Below are 18,204 nucleotides of genomic sequence, written 5' to 3' on the forward strand. Positions count from 1 at the left end.
CCACGCCCACGCACGGGTGGGGCCCGCTGCGGGAGAGGCTCGCATCTTGCCCAGTTGGGGCCTGGGGCGGCCCGAGGCACTCTCTGGACCAATGGAAGCGAGCCTTTCGTGTTGCTGGGCGGGGCCGGGAGGCTGGGCCGGGCTGAGACCCGCCGCGCACGCGCGCTTCATGCGCCCGTTCTTCCGCGCAGGCGCGCTCCGGGGCTGGCCTGGGCGGCAAGACGAGGCTGCTGGGCCGGGCGGCGGCGCAGAAGACCTGCCTGCGCCCGTGCCCCCGCCTGTGCGGAGCCGCCCGGGCCTCGCTCCGCCCGCCGCCGGCTGCCAGCGACTGCTGCGGCTCTGCAGGCCGCGGAGAGCGCGGTGGTCGCCTGTCTGCACGCCCACGGGGGCCATGGCCGACCGCGGGTGCCCGCTCGAGACTGCGCCGCTGCCCGTCGAGGTGCGCGAGAGCCTGGCGGAGCTGGAGCTGGAGCTGTCGGAAGGTGAGCGCTGGGCCCCGGGATCCTCAGGACCGCACCCGGAACCCGCCGCGCTCACCCCCGACCCTCACCACCCTCACCCGCGACCCTCACGGGGGACCCCGCCGCCCTCACCCGCGACCCTCACCCGCGACCCTCACGGGGGACCCCGCCGCCCTCACCCGCGACCCTCACCCGCGACCCTCACGGGGGACCCCGCTCCCCTCACCCGCGACCCTCACGGGGGACCCCGCTCCCCTCACCCGCGACCCTCACGGGGGACCCCGCCGCCCTCACCCGCGACCCTCACGGGGGACCCCGCCGCCCTCACCCGCGACCCTCACGGGGGACCCCGCTCCCCTCACCCGCGACCCTCACGGGGGACCCCGCCGCCCTCACCCGCGACCCTCACGGGGGACCCCGCTCCCCTCACCCGCGACCCTCACGGGGGACCCCGCTCCCCTCACCCGCGACCCTCACGGGGGACCCCGCTCCCCTCACCCGCGACCCTCACGCGGGACCCCGCCGCCCTCACCCGCGACCCTCACGGGGGACCCCGCTCCCCTCACCCGCGACCCTCACGGGGGACCCCGCTCCCCTCACCCGCGACCCTCACGGGGGACCCCGCCGCCCTCACCCGCGACCCTCACGGGGGACCCCGCCGCCCTCACCCGCGACCCTCACCCGCGACCCTCACGGGGGACCCCGCTCCCCTCACCCGCGACCCTCACGGGGGACCCCGCTCCCCTCACCCGCGACCCTCACGGGGGACCCCGCCGCCCTCACCCGCGACCCTCACGGGGGACCCCGCCGCCCTCACCCGCGACCCTCACGGGGGACCCCGCCGCCCTCACCCGCGACCCTCACGGGGGACCCCGCTCCCCTCACCCGCGACCCTCACGGGGGACCCCGCTCCCCTCACCCGCGACCCTCACGGGGGACCCCGCTCCCCTCACCCGCGACCCTCACGCGGGACCCCGCCGCCCTCACCCGCGACCCTCACGGGGGACCCCGCTCCCCTCACCCGCGACCCTCACGGGGGACCCCGCCGCCCTCACCCGCGACCCTCACGGGGGACCCCGCCGCCCTCACCCGCGACCCTCACGCGGAACCCCGCCGCCCTCACCCGCGACCCTCACGCGGAACCCCGCCGCCCTCACCCGCGACCCTCACGGGGGACCCCGCTCCCCTCACCCGCGACCCTCACGGGGGACCCCGCCGCCCTCACCCGCGACCCTCACGCGGGACCCCGCCGCCCTCACCCGCGACCCTCACGGGGGACCCCGCCGCCCTCACCCGCGACCCTCACGGGGGACCCCGCGGCCCTCACCCGCGACCCTCACGGGGGACCCCGCCGCCCTCACCCGCGACCCTCACGCGGAACCCCGCCGCCCTCACCCCCGACCCTCACCACCCTCACCGCGACCCTCACGGGGGACCCCGCCGCCCTCACCCCCGACCCTCACCACCCTCACCGCGACCCTCACGGGGGACCCCGCTCCCCTCACCCGCGACCCTCACGGGGGACCCCGCTCCCCTCACCCGCTCCCCTCACGGGGGACCCCGCCGCCGTCACCCGCGCCCCTCACGCGGGACCCCGCCGCCCTCACCCCCGACCCTCACCACCCTCACCGCGACCCTCACGGGGGACCCCGCTCCCCTCACCCGCGACCCTCACGGGGGACCCCGCTCCCCTCACCCGCTCCCCTCACGGGGGACCCCGCCGCCGTCACCCGCTCCCCTCACGCGGGACCCCGCCGCCCTCACCCCCGACCCTCACCACCCTCACCGCGACCCTCACGGGGGACCCCGCCGCCCTCACCCCCGACCCTCACCACCCTCACCGCGACCCTCACGGGGGACCCCGCTCCCCTCACCCGCGACCCTCACGGGGGACCCCGCCGCCCTCACCCGCGACCCTCACGGGGGACCCCGCTCCCCTCACCCGCGACCCTCACGGGGGACCCCGCGACCCTCACCCGCTCCCCTCACGGGGGACCCCGCCGCCGTCACCCGCTCCCCTCACGCGGGACCCCGCCGCCCTCTGCAGATCCGGGCTGCCCTGCGGCAGGGGTCTGGGTCCTGCACGGTCTACTGGGCGGGGCAGGTGCTAGCTGCAGCGCCCCTGCGTCTTACGGGAGCTACTGCTGTCTCCCCTGATGCAGACCCCCCAGCCCAACTCGGACTCCTAGGCCCCGTACCCCGGGCCCCTGCAGAACTCCCAGCCCACTCCAGACCCTGCACCTGGCTTGAGTTGCCTCACCTGAAGATGGGGTAGTGACAGCCCTTCCCTCTGACATAGAGGCTGACACACCTTCATGTCTGCAGGGAGGTCAGTCCCCTGCAAGGAAATTTTGAAAGTTAAAAAATTTTTTAAAAGTCCAGTAAATGGTTGTCTAATCATTACAAATAGACTGGGATTTGGATCTTATTCCTCCCAAGGCCTGTGTCCTGACGGCCCATTCACTGTCACTGGCAAAAGAGTAAGTTCTCCCCCAGTATCAGGGAGGCCACGTAGTCCTGGAGGAAAAGCATCTGAACATTTAACTCTGCTTTTGAGACTTAAATGCATTTTTGGCTTTTAGAATCCACTCTTTCCACAATCTCATTATTTTTAATTAAAGCTTTATGATTATATGTCGTGGTTGGGTCCATCCTGACAAACTCAGACATGCATGCAAACAGATTTCAATTCATGATTCCCACGTTTCCCCTCCTGGCCTCCCTCCCCTCTCCCATTCTCCTTCCTCTACTAGACTGGCCAGTCTATGTATTTGTAATTGATTAGTTGTTATTTTTACTGTAAGTTTCAGATTGGTATGTTTTACTGTGGCTGGTATAGTGAATTCTTAAAACAACATCAAATTAAATAGGCATTGGCATGTACCAACTTGTAATTTTTGCCAACCTTAGGAGGTAGACACTTGTTGTTATCTGTTTTACACATAATAAAACATCTGCTTGGCAACTCTTTTGAATTTATCATTCGGATTCTTAAAGATTCTGTGATATGAGGCACATTTTAAAAAATGCAAGTGCAGTAAGAAATGGATGAATTTGAGAATTCTTGGTGATTAGATGTCCCTAGGATGTCTGACTAGGAATGATTCTGACAGGTCTAGTCAGACAATACTGAATTTGTTAGAGCTCCTTGTTTAGGGAAATGACAGGTGTAGCTTACTTTTTTTTTTTTCAGGAGGGTGGGTACCAGGGATTGAACTCAGGGGCACCTGACCACTGAACCTGAATAGGGCTGGGGAGCCCTATTTTGTATTTTATTTAGAGACAGGGTCTTGTGGAGTTGCTTAGCACCTCGCTTTTGCTGAGGCTGGCTTTGAACTCTGGATCCTCCTGCCTTAGTCTCCTGAGCTGCTGGGATTACAGGCGTGCACCACCATGCTGGTCATAGCTTACTTTTTATATAAGTAAATGTGCTTTTGCAGATTCTCCTAAGTTCTGCTTGGTATGCTCATTGTCCCTCAGTTTCTTGTGGCTGGATGCTCTGGTGCTTGTTAGGAGTTGACAGGTAACTAAATCACTTCATTTCCACAGAACTTTGTAACTTGTGTGGCAACACAAGAACTTCAGTGAAAGAAGTATTCCTTATGTAAAGTTTCTTATCTGTTGAACCCGTTAATACCAATGCTTTGAAATAGGTCAGGGATGTATGGGCTAACAGAAGGGCATAAGACTGTAACACAGGGCTGGGGATATAGCTCAGTTGGTCACCTTGCATGCACAAGGCCCTGGGTTCGATCCTTAGCACCAAAAAAAAAAAAAAAAAAAAGACTCTAACACAGAGATGAACTGAGAAGCCTGAGAAAGGTGGCCAGCAGGCATTCGGGGAAGAGGTGGAGAGCAGCAGCCTTGGTCTTCTCCCCTTTCCTAGACTGGCCCCACACCTTTCTTTTGGCCAAAATAGGTCAGCGCTTCCTTGTGCACAGCCAAGCTTGGCCCTGCTCCTGCACTTCACTGTTGGCCCCTGTAGTGTGTTGTGGTCATTGTTGACAGCGGGCCTCTCTGTTGGACTTGGAGATGCCTAGTTATGGACTGCGATTAGGCAGTTTTTTGGCATCTCCCCACAGGAGCTGGCCATTGTTAAGTGTCTCAAAATCTTCACAGAATTATAACATCTCTAAACCTGGGTTTGGTTGCTGTAAAAGGAGGTAAACACCAGCCTTATTGACATTCCAGAGTTTCTGTAAAGATTGACTCAGTGTGGTGAAAGCACATTGAAACTGAAAAGTGTTTTGTTTATAAATTAAAAAGACTTACTGCTAATGAATCATAGTCCTAAAACAAGTGTGATTTTTATATTTTAATTAAGCAGAGATTATAGGAAGTCGGACTCTTTTTTTTTTTTTTTGGCCTGTGATGTCCCCCTTCCCAGAAGATAAACTTCTGGTTCAGAAGAAAGTTATGTCAAAAAAGAGTAACTTCTCCATAACACTGACATTTGTCTGAGCGAGACTTTGCTTGGACTCAGTGTTGTTGCTGCTGCATGGGTAGGAGGGAAGTGGCACAGCCAATGCTACCTTGGAAGTGGTGGTAGATGGTGCCTGGACCACCTGGGAAGCCTGGCAGAGGAGACTAGTGGGCAGCGTCCCCTCCTTCCTTCATGCCTCACACAGGGCGTGGTCCCAGAGTGCTCTTGATTCTCATCTGCAGCAGTGATGGATGGGACCTTGGGGAATCCAACTTTGTTCTGATTTCCTCCTGTGGGCTGGGTTTACTGAGTTTCTATTATGGATCCCAGGAGGGAATAAAGCACAGCTATTTTCTTGCTCCTGTGTTTTTGTGTTTTTCTGGCCATTGTGCCATACTTGATTTAGGACCTCCTTCATGTCACCATGAGGATAAAGGGTGGAACTCCCTGGAACCCACTCTTCTTCCATGAACACACACAGAATTCATACCTGTGGCTTCCGAAGGCATATTAGAATGTTCATGGATGAAAGTGAGGTTGTTAGAAGCACAATTGTGATTTTTAAAAAAGAATTCCCAAGCCTTTGTGCTTTACCTGTTATTCTAAGAAGTTGCCTTGGACACACCTTGCAGCTGATTTTGGCAACCAGTGCTATATAGTATCTAGAAGTTAATGCTGCCAAACTGCTTTAAAAATACAGACAACGGTGTAAGGTTTGTTCTTTGTGTTAGTGGCCTGCAGTGAGTTAGAGAGGAAATTCCCACACAATAGGCTACATTTTTTTTTAATCTGGTTAATAGATCTATTTCATAACTTTGACTTTGGTCTGTTGCATGTTTTCTTGCATTCTAATAATGCAGGGACTCCAGCCTGGATGGAGTCAAATGAAAAGGGGTTGAGAAGCTCAGTTTGTGCATTACCAGGAAGAACTTCTTTCAGATAGTATTTTTCCTTTTCAATTGTCTTTAATTTTTAAAATATGTGATACACTTCTTATTTCCCAAAATGGCAGTATGAAGTTGTCTTAGTGTCAACAAGCATTTGTTGTGCTTCTAAATATTTTATGGAATGTAAATGTTCTCATGTCTGAGTTCTGTTCAGTCTGTGTCAGCCCAGCCCAGATGCCCTGTTTTGAGCCTTCCCTGGCATTTTTGATGTGAATACTTTCTTGGCCCTCTCCTTGTACTTGTTTGCCCTTTTGGAGTTCTCCCTTTTTCTGTGTTTGCATCTTTATGCACAGGCATTGATTCAGTGATTGTAGAGTGCCTCTGGTGCAAGGTCAAGTTCAGCTCCAAAGGTCAGGTTTGGCTCTGTTTTTTCCATGGAGCGTAAGGCCCCATACAGTCTTGTGTCAAAGCAGTGCACACCTGTGGCAGTGAAGGAGGGCACAGAGGAAGAGTAGGATAGAGGGGTCTTCTTTGACCCTGGCCTTTTCCATTGCCACCTCTGGTGTCTGCTTCCTGTGTTCCCTTCCAGGTGTGATCTGCCCATGTTCCCAAACCAGGGATCATAGACCTCAGGGTCCCTGAGATCCTGCCTGGGGCATGTGAGGAAAAGCTTCTTTCATAATAATGCTGAAATGGCAATTATGTTCCTCCATTGTTAATGTGTGCTGATGGTCCGAACCCATGCTAGGGAAAGCTGCTGTGCTTAGCAGGAGTCCAGGCCTGGACTCCAACAGTACTAAGGCATGGTTTTACTCACCACTGCCCTACTCACAGTTAAAAAAAAAAAAAAAAAAAAAAGTGCCACTTTTACATAACCCTACAGTGATAAAGCAGGAAAGATGAATTTTCAAAAATCTCTACCTGCAAATGTTATCTTCTCAGCAGTCCATGATAAGGGCAGGGCATGTGTGTGCTTCTGTGGAGCACCTGCCTGCCGAAGCTGCAGCTGTGCAGTCCAACCTGCAGCTGGTGTGTGGATAGCTGCTCTTGTGAAATGCTATGTGCACTTGGACAAGTGGATAGCAGACAAACTGCAGACTTGCACATTTGGTGAATATTTTCTGGAAAAGAAATGAGAGAAAATAACTGACAATTTATGAACAATAATATTGTGCTTTTTAAGCAAAAATTTGAAAAATTTTATCTACTATTTGTGGTATTCCTAGTACTCAAAAGATTTTTTGATATTGTTGCAATATTAAGAAATGCTTAAGTTTTTGATATTAAGTTGTGATAAAATATGTCAAAAGATCTACACAATTCTGTGAACCCTATTCTCCAAATGATTGTCCAAAATCACATACAGATCTGTTCAGAGGCAGACCTACAGGTTTAATGTCACAGTGTGGAAAGTTGACAGGTGGGCTTTAGACTCTGTGCTGCAGCTATTCTTCAAGAAACATAGTGGGGTTGGATGTGGTGGTACACACCTGTAATCCCTGCTGCTGAAGAGACTGAGGCAGGAGGATCCCGAGTTCAAAGCCAGCCTCAGCAAAAGCGAGGTGCAACTCAGTGAGACCCTGTCTCTAGATAAAATACAAAAAGGGGCTGGGATGTGGTTCAGTGGTCGAGTTCCCCTGAGTTCAATCCCTGGTACCCGAGCCCCTCTTCTCTTCTCTTCTCTTCTCTTCTCTTCTTTTCTTTTCTTTTCTTTTCTCTCTCTCTCCTTCCTTCCTTCCTTCCTCTTTTTTTTTTTTGGTGGGGGTGCCGCTTTAGAGACCCTGTCTACAGTGCTGAAGAGGCTTCCTGCCCCTTTCCTTTCCAGCCGTTGTGAGGGGCGCTCCACCTGGGTTTCCACAGAACCATGCTCTGAGCAGCTGAGTACCAGCACAGGTGCATCCAGTGTCTCCAAGAGGCCAGTCACTAAAGACCCAAAGCTGCCGAGTGGAAGTTTCTATAAATCTGTGTTTTTTATTAACAGTATCATTTATGTTAACATGGTAGATTCATTTTAAAAATTTAAGTGAAGTAAATATTCTAAAAATTTCTGTTTGAGTTTTAATTTGATATATATTGATAGATGTGATCCTTGTAAACAAAAGCTCAGTTTTTAAGATTGTGAAGGGACCCTGAGTCCAGAACATTGGAGAGATGCTGGCTATGCAGCTTTTATTAGATGTTTTCTTAGATTTATTTGTATTTTTATAACATTTTAAGCTGTTGCCTGATACACAAGATTTCTGTTTATATATATAATATATAATTATAATATGAATAATATATATATATGAACAACCAAGTGTTTCAGGTCTTTGAATTTATAAAAATTATATGAATTGACTGGCTGCTTATGATTCAGGAATATTCCTTTCAGCATTTATTTCTTTTTCATAATAACTCATCCAAGTGAATTGTCCTTTAACAGAATTTTGACTTACACATTTCTTGAAGAATTTCAGTGCCATTGGGGCATGCCTATCATCTCAGCTATTGGGAGGCCAAGGCAGGAGGATTGCAAGATTGGGGCCAGCCTGGGCAACTTAGCCAGACGCTATCTCAAAATAAAATTTTAAAAAAGACCTGGAAATGGAACTCAGTAGTAGAGCACTTGCTTAGAATGTATGAGGTATTGGGTTCAATCACCAATATGGCGAATAAAAAAAAAAAAAAGAATTTCAATAGCAGGTCAAATAGCACATGACCCTACTTGTATAAACGAGTCCAAAACAGTCACATTTGTAGAAGCAGAGAGTAGAATGGTGGTGGCAGGGCTGGGCAGGGAGAATCTGGGAGGTGCCGGTCACAGCAAGATAAGTAACTCCTGGAGACCCACTGTACTGCATGGTATATATGGTTAACAGTCCTCTAGTGTATGCCTAGAAGTTTTTTAGGAAAGTAGATTCTATGTTCTCTGTTCTTATCTCACAACAGAAAGGGAGGGAGCAGACTTTTAGAGGTGATTGTCATGTTTATGGTGACAGTGTGTTAGCTTTTCATCGCTGTGTCTAAAAGACCCGACAAGAATAACTTGGAGGAGGGGAAGTTTTATTTTGGCTTGTGATTTTAGAGGTTCGGTCCATGGTCAGCTGGCCCCAAGACAGATATGTCATGGTGTGAGGGTGTGGCAGAGGAGAGCTGTCAGCTGTGGTAGCCAGGAAGAGGGTTTGGGGGAAGGGCCAGGCACGGCCCAGTCCCCAAGGCCATGCCTCTCCAGCCATGCCCCACCTGCCTGCAGTTTTCACCATTTACCAGTAATACAAATCATTAATCCATCAAATGGATGGACCTGCTGGTCAGAGCCCTCCTGAGCCACTACTGCCTAAGAGCCTGCCTCTGAGCTTCCTGCCACGTGGACGTGTCCTCAGCACGCTGAGCTCTGGGCAGACCTTCCAGATCCAACCACGTTTCATAGGTATATATTTACGTTCAAGCTTTTCAAGATGTATACATCAAACACATACAAATTTTTGTCATTCAAGCCTCAATTTAAAACAGGAATATCAATACCATGATTTAAGTTTAATACTGTAAACTTTTCTCATGCTTCATTGCCAACGTCCCCTGCCTGTTCAGCTCCTGCCTTTGTCTTATGACTGAGTTTAAACTTTCTTGTTGAATTTCTGACTTCCATTAAGACCCTCTTCACCCTTCAGAGTCAGCAGGTCCCTGCTGCTCTGCTTCTTTGAAGCTCATTCAGTATCACTCCTGGAGAATTTATCACAATGCTGTATGATTTGTTTGCTCAACTCATCTCTGCTGACTTATAAGGAACACTTGAAGAGGAAATTTTGATCTGTAATTATTTTTTTCTTTTTTGCAGTGTTGGATGTGGAACCCAGAGTCTCCACATGCTAAGCATGTGCTCTACCATTGAGCTACACTCCCAGCCCTGATCTGTTCATTTTCACGTCCTTAGCACCTGGCAGATTTTAGGTATTCTTAAGAGAGTTCACTGAATTCATTAACAAGTGAAATGGTGATGGTTCATAGTTTCTAAGCAAGATGCTCTGGAATTGGTTAGATACATAGGTTTTTTTAAATAACAGTTTTCCAGTTCAGTAAGGCTGCTCAGGAAAGCAGTGAACCAGGCTGTGGTCTTTGTTGCTCTGAACCCAGGTTTTCGGAGGAGATGAATATGCTGCTCCCATCCTCTTGCTGGAGGCCAGGCCGAGCTGGAGAGTACTGTTGTGTGGAGTTGGCCCCCTAGAGCATGGTCCACTGCTGGTCTCTGCTGCTCTCCTCTGGGTCCACACATCCACAGGCTGGCCCCTGGGGAGGGTCCTGCTAGACTCAGGGTCTGGCTGAAACTCTCAGAGCTGCTGTGGCCCACAGCTTCCTTTTCCACCTGCCTCCTCCTTCTCCCTTGGCCAGGAGCCACCATCTCCTCCTCACCTTCCAGGAGAGCTGCACACAAATCCCAGACATCTAACCTACGGCAGTACTGCTTCTTGGAGGGCATGAGCTGCTGCTTGGGGTCTCTAGGAACCCTGGGTCAGAGGGCTGCTTCATCCGAAGGTGTTGACATAAGTGTGTCACCTGCTGTTTGGGAGTATACTGGGGCTCTGTTGTTGGTGCATGTGTGTTGCACTGGAGGTGTTGGCATAAGTGTGTCTCTCTGGTCGCCTGTTGTTTGGGTTGTACCAGGGCTCAGTTGTTGGTGCGTGCACTGGACTGTTTACCCCTCTCAGCTCTGTGGCCTGTGACTGACTCTAATGTAGTTTTCCATTGTGATACTTGGAGAGCAGGGTGTTCCCCCCTGAGCCCAGGCTGTAGTTGGTTAAGCATTCTTCAAGGCTCTGCTGAGAGCAAGGCACTCTTGGCCCATTCAGCTAGATCCTTGGTGACTTCCCAAGGTAGAACTCTAGTGCTTTTCCCAGGCCTGGATGCTTGGGGTGGCAGCAGGCAGAAACCAGGAACTGAATTCTGGGTTTTTAGCTTGAGAAACTGCGTGCATAATGGTGAGGTGGGGAAAGTCTGGTGGTGTGAGGGCCAATAGAGCAAGGATGTGAGGGAGCCCTGGCTGTCTGAACGTGGCCCTATCGTGCTGTGGCTCTGTGGACCTGTGGCCCTATAAAGCTGTGGGACTGTGGACCTGTTGACCTGTGGAATCATGGACCTGTGGCTTCGGTAGACTGTGGACCTATGGAGCTATGGACCTGTGGCACTGTGGGCCGGTAGCCCTGTGGACCTGTGGAGCTGTGGCCCCTCTGGACTGTGGGCCTGTGACCCCATTGAGCTGTGGCCCTGTGGTGCTGTGGAGTGTGAAGCACACGGCTGCACCCCAAGGAGGCTGTTGTGTTCATAGTCACCTGTAGATATGTGCTCAGGGACCAGCGCAGCTCCCAAGACAAGAGCCTCTGCTTCTCAGGTGCCATTCTGAGGGGAGAGGTAATGGTGTGCATAGACCATGCACGAGTGCTGTTCAGAGCAGTAAGGAGGCAGCGGGAGTGGGAGTGGGTGCAGGAGCCCCAGAAGAGGACAGGAGAGGCCTCCCTGAGCAGGACACCCAAGTCAAGGTGAGAAACTGGGTGGAGGGCTGTGCAGTGGGAGGCCTGTGGCAGGAGAGGGCCTCTTCTGGGGAGGACCGTGTGCAGAGAGCCCAAGGGTCCACAGCAAGGGGAAGCAATCCCATAGGACCTCTGGTCCTTGAGAACAGGTGCCTCTCCCTGGGTGAGGGGCTGTGCAGGGCTGTTGTGGGATAGGTGCTGACACATGGTCTCTGTCCCACATGAGGCTGGGGCAGAGCAAAACCCCGAGATGCCTGTGGTACTGGTGGTGCTCTGGAGAAGACATCCCTTACTGCATCCAGTTGGTGTCTATCGAGTGCCTGTGTGAGGCAGGTGCTGTGGTGTTAACTGTTTGCCATGTAGTTCTGCATTGCCGCCTCTGTCCGGTCCCAGTGCTCCCAGCCCTCTGTCTCCACTGCAGCACCAGCACCAGCTCCTGTGACCAGGGTGCCGCTGGCCTTTCTGAAGGATTCTGCAGCTGGTGCTTGTCTCCAGTTTTAGGCCAGAGGACCTTGAGGAGAGTGGTTCTGACTGGTCCTGGAGCCTGTGACTCTCAACCAGGCATGTTGGCTAGGAGGAGGGAACTGTCTCCAGAGCACCCTTCTCTGAGAGGCCCTGACCCCCTTCCTGGGTGGCCATGGGTCAGGATGGTGTGTTCCGGGGCAGCCCCTTGGCCGTGGAGTTCCTGTCTATGTTTTGATCTCAGTTCTACCAAGTGACGTGAACACGCATCCTGGACTTGGAGGTTGGAGAAGAGTCATGGGTCGTGAGTCTGGGGAGGTGCCTCATGGAGACATGGGCCTGGATCTGGAGTCGCCCACCCCTGAAGCCATGTTCCCCCTCACGGTATTCTCACCGAGCAGCCAGCATGTGCTGCTGCTGTGACCTTCTAGTCAGTGTCAGGGCGAGTGTCCAAACAGAGCTGGAACTAAGGAGCTGTAATTCATTTTTGAAAACATGTATTTAATCTTTTAAGGTGTTAACATCAGATGTGGTGTAGGTGTATTCAGTTCCTGTAAAGGTGAGTTCACTTAGAGTGTTTTGTTACTCTGCCAGGGAATAACCGAAGAAAGGGTGGAAATGAAGAAGAATTAGGTTAGAGGGAGATCTTACTTTATTCTGCCTGTTTATCGTTCTTTTTTTTTTTTTTAAGATCATTGTTTTGAGCAGCTTGAGGTTCCCAGCAAAGTGTAGAGGAAAGCATGGGACTGGTAGGTGCTCCCTCCCCTGCACATCTGGCCGCCTCTGCTGTCCACTTGCTGTGCGTTTTGTCTACAGTGGAGCGTATCTTGGTGTCAGAGACATAAGCTTGTTGTTTAATGTTGATACCCTGAAATTATCTAACATCTCAGCGGTGACTTGTTTATTCAAAAGACTGGGGAATTACATAGTGTTTAGCAAAGAAAAGCTGTTTAGTCATTAGATAGATATACAACAGCTATAAACAATCCTTACCTCTATTGTTTATCAGTAGATAATTGCTTAGAAAGATGTCTGCAGTTTGTCCCTTCCTTTCTATAAGGCATCCTGAGTAGTGTGGAAGGAACTAAGCTAGAGCCGGGTGCGTTTCAAATGCAGTTATATTGAACACACTGTTTTTTTTTTTTTTTTAATTGTAGGTAGACACAACATCTTTATTTTATTTATTTATAGTTGGTGCTAAGGATTGAACCCAGTGCCTCACACATGCTAGGCAAGCGCTCTCCCACCGAGCCACAGCCGCAGCCCTGAACACACTCTTAATACACACAGAAGGGGACTATTCCCAGATCACATTCCACCTGCAGGCCATGTCTCTTGACTGCTGAGGTGGTCTGTCGATGGTGGATGAAGGTAGCTGCAGCCAGGGTGGCAGTGGGTTGGGTCTCACAGTGACAGCAGAGCAGCAAGGACCATTCCTGGGAGAGTCTGCAGTTACCTCCCTGAGTGCCTCTTCCCTTCTGATGGGTTGCAAGGACAGTACCGCTTGGCTTTGTTGGGGGAGAGTGCTTCTGTGATGGTAGCAGGCCCCAGGGAGTCTGCGCCCCCCTGAGTGCCTCTGTCTGGGGAGCTGTGCTTCTATGAGGGCTTTCATAGCCTCCTTCACAATCTGCATGACCTCACTGTCATCCTTACGGCCAGCTACCTTCTGCTACTTGTAGAAGGGGTAGAAGGATAAGGCGGCAGGTGTCCAAGTTAGCTGTCAGCTCGTGCTGTCTGGGTACTTACTTCTAAGAGTGCTCCTTACACAAGGGGAGTAAATGGCCTCTGTTCTTAGGGTGTCCTGGTTCTCCAGCTCAGAGGTGGGGGCACAGTGCCCTTGGGCTCTGTATTCATTAGCAATAGGGAAGGAGTGGAAGGCCTGTTTCTTCTTTAGGCCCTGTTAACTGTTCATGCCTTGAGAGGGCCTGAAACTCCAAGGACACCCTTGTACCTCTAGGATGGGGACTGTGGGAGGTGGTGAAGGTTAGATGGGCTGGGGACCCTGATCCAGTAGGACCGGCATCCTCAGGAGAAGAAGAAGACATGCCAGGAAGTGCGTGCCCAGAGGATAGGCTGCGTGAGGCCATGTGAGCAGGCTGCTGTCAACAAGCTGAGGAGAGACTCCTGCCAGGAACGAGCAGGCCTTGGCCAGGTCTCGCTGTCTCCAGAACTAGTTCTTTGCTGTGCTGCCTGAGCACCCGGTGTGTCATCCTGTGCAGCAGATGAGTGCAAGTGGAACTCTGTTTCATGAACTGCATGCAGGGCTAGTGGTGTTGGGAACTGCGTGTTCAGTTTAATTTACTCATAACTAATTAAAATGTAAATATTCACCCTGGCTAGTGGCCACTCTGTTGGACAGCGTTGACAGAGTGTGTGCTGTGCTGGAAGCCCCCAGGAGGAAGAGCGCTGCCATCAAGTTCCTCCCCTGCTTGTTTCAGTCCCCACTCTTGCCATCAGGGTATGTGGGGGTGCAGGATACAGTGCTCACATCCAGAATTCAGGAGTGTTGCCAAACAGGTGGCCCGTCTGTTGTGTCCTCAAGGGGCCACCAGGACAGCTATTCTAAACAGGTCTTCTTATATAATGGAGCCAGCAGTTCTTTTTTTTTTCTTTTTTAATTAAGGTATTAAGCAATAATTAAAATATTCCTAATTGCTGGGGGTGGTAGCACATGCCTATAATCCCAGCTCTTTGAGAGGCAGAGGCAGGAGGATTCCAAGTTCAGTAAAACCTGGGCAACTTAGTGAGACCCTGCCTCAAAATAATAATAATAATAATTTTATTATTTCAATATTAATAACATTATTATAATATTAATAATATTTTAATAATAATAATAATTATTATTATTAGACCAGAGATGATACCCGTGTTAGAAGCCTGTGTTGAAAATCAGGGTCTGGGTTCTGTTTCCCCCATGTCAGAGGTTGAACACCTGAGCAATGCTGAGGCTAGAGCAAAAAGTTTTGTTTAAAGGATAGAACAGAAAGGGGTGGGAGGAACTCCTCTATAGAGGAGCTGGTGCCCTAAGAGTGGGCTGTCCTACCCTTTTTATCCTTTCTTATGCCCCCTTCTCTTATCTTGCCTACAGTGTCAAAACGTGAGAAAGGAGCCTTCCAGGGGAACCTCTCTTTACCTGCCCAGAAGGGCGGGTAGGGAGCCACCCAGGAGGTACTTCACTAACAAGTGCTTGTTGGAGGAACAGTTCCCAGAGGCAGATAGCTTTGACTACAGGTGTGGAGGAGGGGGAAGGGTCCTGAGGGTATTAGCATTTTATTTCCTTTTGAGCCTAGATTAATCTACACTAGCAGCCTGTCCTTTGTTCTTACTTTATAACCTTTGTCTGGGCTTCTGTCACTGATTGACAAAGGTTATTTTGGTAGCATCTGAAAGGTAGATTGAAGGGTCTAGAACGGGAACAGAAGAGTTGGTTTAAAGAATGTGTTGCAACTGTACAGTGCTGAGCCACTGGGGTGGATAGGTGTTCACAGTGGAGCCAGCAGGGTTTGTGTGCCTGGAGCTTCCGAAAGAGTGACTGGGAGGTGGGGCTTCTGCCACCAGAGAGACAGAGCACCAGGAAGGTATGCCCCATCTCTGAGATGCAGAGGTGCCTGGAAAGCTGGCTAGAGGGGGATGTGGAAGTCATCGGAATGCAAGCTTCCCCCTTGGAAGAACTGAGTCATGCTAGGAGGCATCAGGAACCTCAGGAAGCCATACCCACACGGGGCAGGGTGCAGCCTGGCTCTTGTGCGCTGAGGCCGGGGAGGGCTTTGGGAGGAGGAGACATTTGTGGAGTTTGAGCTTCCTGGTCATTTCTCTGACCACCCATCAGTAAAGGTGACTGTCCTCCAAATCTCACTGAATGATTGAAGAGATTTTTAAAATCTGTAAATAAATAAACTGACAGCAGCCTAGATCCTGGGAAGTCAGAATGGCAGGCCTAAGCATGAGTGCGGTCTGGCCAGCAGAGAGAACCAGTGGGCTCAGCCTAGGGTGGAATTGTGGGTAGCAGGGTGGGGGTTTTCCTGGCTTGAGGACAGACACCTGTTGGAAGGTACCACCAGGCACACAGGACAGGCTACTTCGTGGGCAGCTCTTCTGCTCTTAGTCCTCTGAGGTGTTCACTAGAATGAGCGCTGCCACTAACAGGTTGGGGAACGTCAGAGTGGGTGATGTGAGCCCTTCAGTATCAGGAGTGGCCCAAGTTCTAGGAATGGGTTTTGTGTGTGCGCGTGCGCACACTGTGGAATTGAACCAGGGCCTTGTACACGTCTGGTCTGTGTTCTACCACTGAGCTCCATGCCCAGCCCAGGTATCTAGGTTCTGATGAGGAATGTCCAGGAGGATGATGCTGTAGTGTGACTTCAGCTTGCTACTCAATGTTGAAAACCATTTTTCCATTAATGCCTGCTCTTTTAAAAGGGAGCTGTGTACAACATAGCTGTGTAATTGACAACTGCCTTGTCAGGGAAAAGCCGTGATTTTATGGAAAAACCCCGTTTACTCTTCTTTGTGACACTACTCTCTGTCTGCCTTTACGTTCCAAGTGCACATTCAGGGTCTTTCTCCAGTTAAATGGGTTAATTTACATGAGTTCATGAGTACTGTAGGAAATACTGCAAACCTTCACATTGAGCAGGTGCTGCTGGTCCTTAGAAGATGCAGTCCAGCTGCCCACGGAAGTCAGCTTGACCCCGGAATGTTAGAAACTTTTGGGCTGGGGATGTGGCTCCGTGGCAGAGCATGCCCTTAGCATGGGTGAAGCTCTGGGTTCAACCCCCAGCACTAAAGAGAGAGAAAGGGGAACAGAAGCTGTTGGACATGAATGACTGGTTCATATTTAATTATCTTCTAATTGTGAGCTATTTCAAACATACAGAAAACTTATGAAGTGTATGGTATACAAACCCATGTATCTACCACCTAACTTTTCAAAAAAATTAAGATTTTGCCACATGAATTTCAGATCTTTTTTCTTTCTTTCTTTCTTTTTTTTTTTTTTGGTACTAGAGATTGAAACCAGGGGTGCTTAACCACTGAGCCACATCTCTAGCCCATTTTATTTGTATTTTGAGAGCGGGTTTTCCTAAGTTACTGAGGTTGGCCTTCGAACTTGCCAGCCTCCCGAGCTGCTGGGATTACAGGTGTGCATCACTGCGCCCAGCTCAGATCTGTTTTTAGAGGACCGTTACAGAGTTGAAGCACAGCTTTCGGATTCCATCTCCTCCCTGCCCAGCTTCTCCCCAATTCCCACATGTGCTTAAACAATCTGTTGTGCTGTCTGCATGTCTAAAGCCTTATGGACACATGTTCTTAAGGTCAGATTGTGTTGATACACTAGCTCTGGCCCATTCTGACTGACTGACACTGGCATTGTCTGACCACTGTGGTGTATTCCCCCAGGGGTGTTTTTGTTTTGCTTGAGATGAGGTCTTGCTGTGTTGCTCCTGTGGGCCCCTGACTCTGGGCTCACTGATCCTCCTGTCTCGGCCTCCTGTGTAGCTGGGACTGTTTTGTAAACAAATAGAGAAAGGGCAGTTTCAAGTAGGCCCCAGCATCACTGATGGGCCTTGTGGGCACTGGTGTCCTGGAGGCACAGAGGCAGGCAGCACTACGGGCAGGAACTGTGAGAGCCACTATTGACCCCCAGAGGCCATCACTGGTGTGAAGTGGTCAGCATGGGGGTCTTCCCTGGGAGAACTGGTCCTGGCCCCCAGGTGGCACTTGTAGCTTTGCTCTGCACCAAGATGATATAAGTCACTGGGAAAGAATGGCCAGGCTGAGTCCACAGTCATTGACCTGCGGCAGATTGAGGAAACACAGGCACCTTAACTACTGTGAGTGTGTGAGAGAGAGATTGTTTGTCCACTGCAGTGTTCACAGTGGTGGCCACAAAAGTAGCAAGTCCTCATCCCTGGAAACTGGAATCAGTGCTGCCTTATTTCTAGAAGGGATTTTTACAGATTGTGATTAGGGATCTTGCTTGAGATTTCCTGGTAGATCCTTTGTGTTGTCACAGTGTGCTTGGTAAGGAGGCAGAGGGTCCTGTGAGTGTGCAGGTAAGTGGACTGGCAAGCCACGGGAGGAAGGCCAGCAGCCCCAGAGCAGAGCAGCCCAGGGTGGTTTATCCTGGAGCACTGAGCCAGGCTAGGCCTGCTGTGAGACTTAATTCAGACTTCTGAACCTTGGAACTGTGAGAGGATAGATTTCCCTTAAGATAAGCAGGAAGGTCACCAGCCCCCACGCCTGGTCTGCACAGTCCTGCAGAAGGAGGCATCTCTCTCACTATTCTGCTTCCTCCTTAGGCTCTGAATTACTGTCTTCACCTTCTGTGAGGTTGGTGCCTGGGCCTCCTGTTTAAGAGGTTCCCTGCCCCAGGACAGGAGGACACTTCCTGTGTGTTTTTTTTTAAGAGGCGCTGTTGTTCTCTGGACCATCTGGAGCTGAATTATGTGAATGAAGTG

The 18,204-nt window shown here is 51.5% G+C and overlaps 1 protein-coding gene across 8 annotated transcripts in view; it reads left to right on the forward strand.

The window, feature by feature from the left end:
* Positions 1-251: 251 nt before the first annotated feature.
* The window catches only part of Dip2a (disco interacting protein 2 homolog A), a 93,176-nt gene continuing 75,223 nt past the window's right edge, over positions 252-18,204 (forward strand). For 3 of the 8 annotated variants that reach the window (XM_046438832.2, XM_046438836.2, XM_046438837.2), the window contains exon 1: positions 259-482. In XM_046438832.2, the coding sequence (XP_046294788.1) occupies positions 392-482 (91 nt within the window). In that variant the 5' untranslated portion in view covers positions 259-391. Of the gene's footprint in view, positions 483-18,204 lie in introns of all 8 variants that reach the window. The other 5 variants (XM_046438834.2, XM_046438833.2, XR_006850557.2 and 2 more) reach the window with 4 other exon arrangements.

Source organism: Marmota monax, unplaced genomic scaffold (assembly GCF_021218885.2).
Source record: "Marmota monax isolate L192 unplaced genomic scaffold, Marmota_monax_Labrador192_F-V1.1 WCK01_AAM20220418_F8-fsc00125, whole genome shotgun sequence".
Classification (NCBI taxonomy): domain Eukaryota; kingdom Metazoa; phylum Chordata; class Mammalia; order Rodentia; family Sciuridae; genus Marmota; species Marmota monax.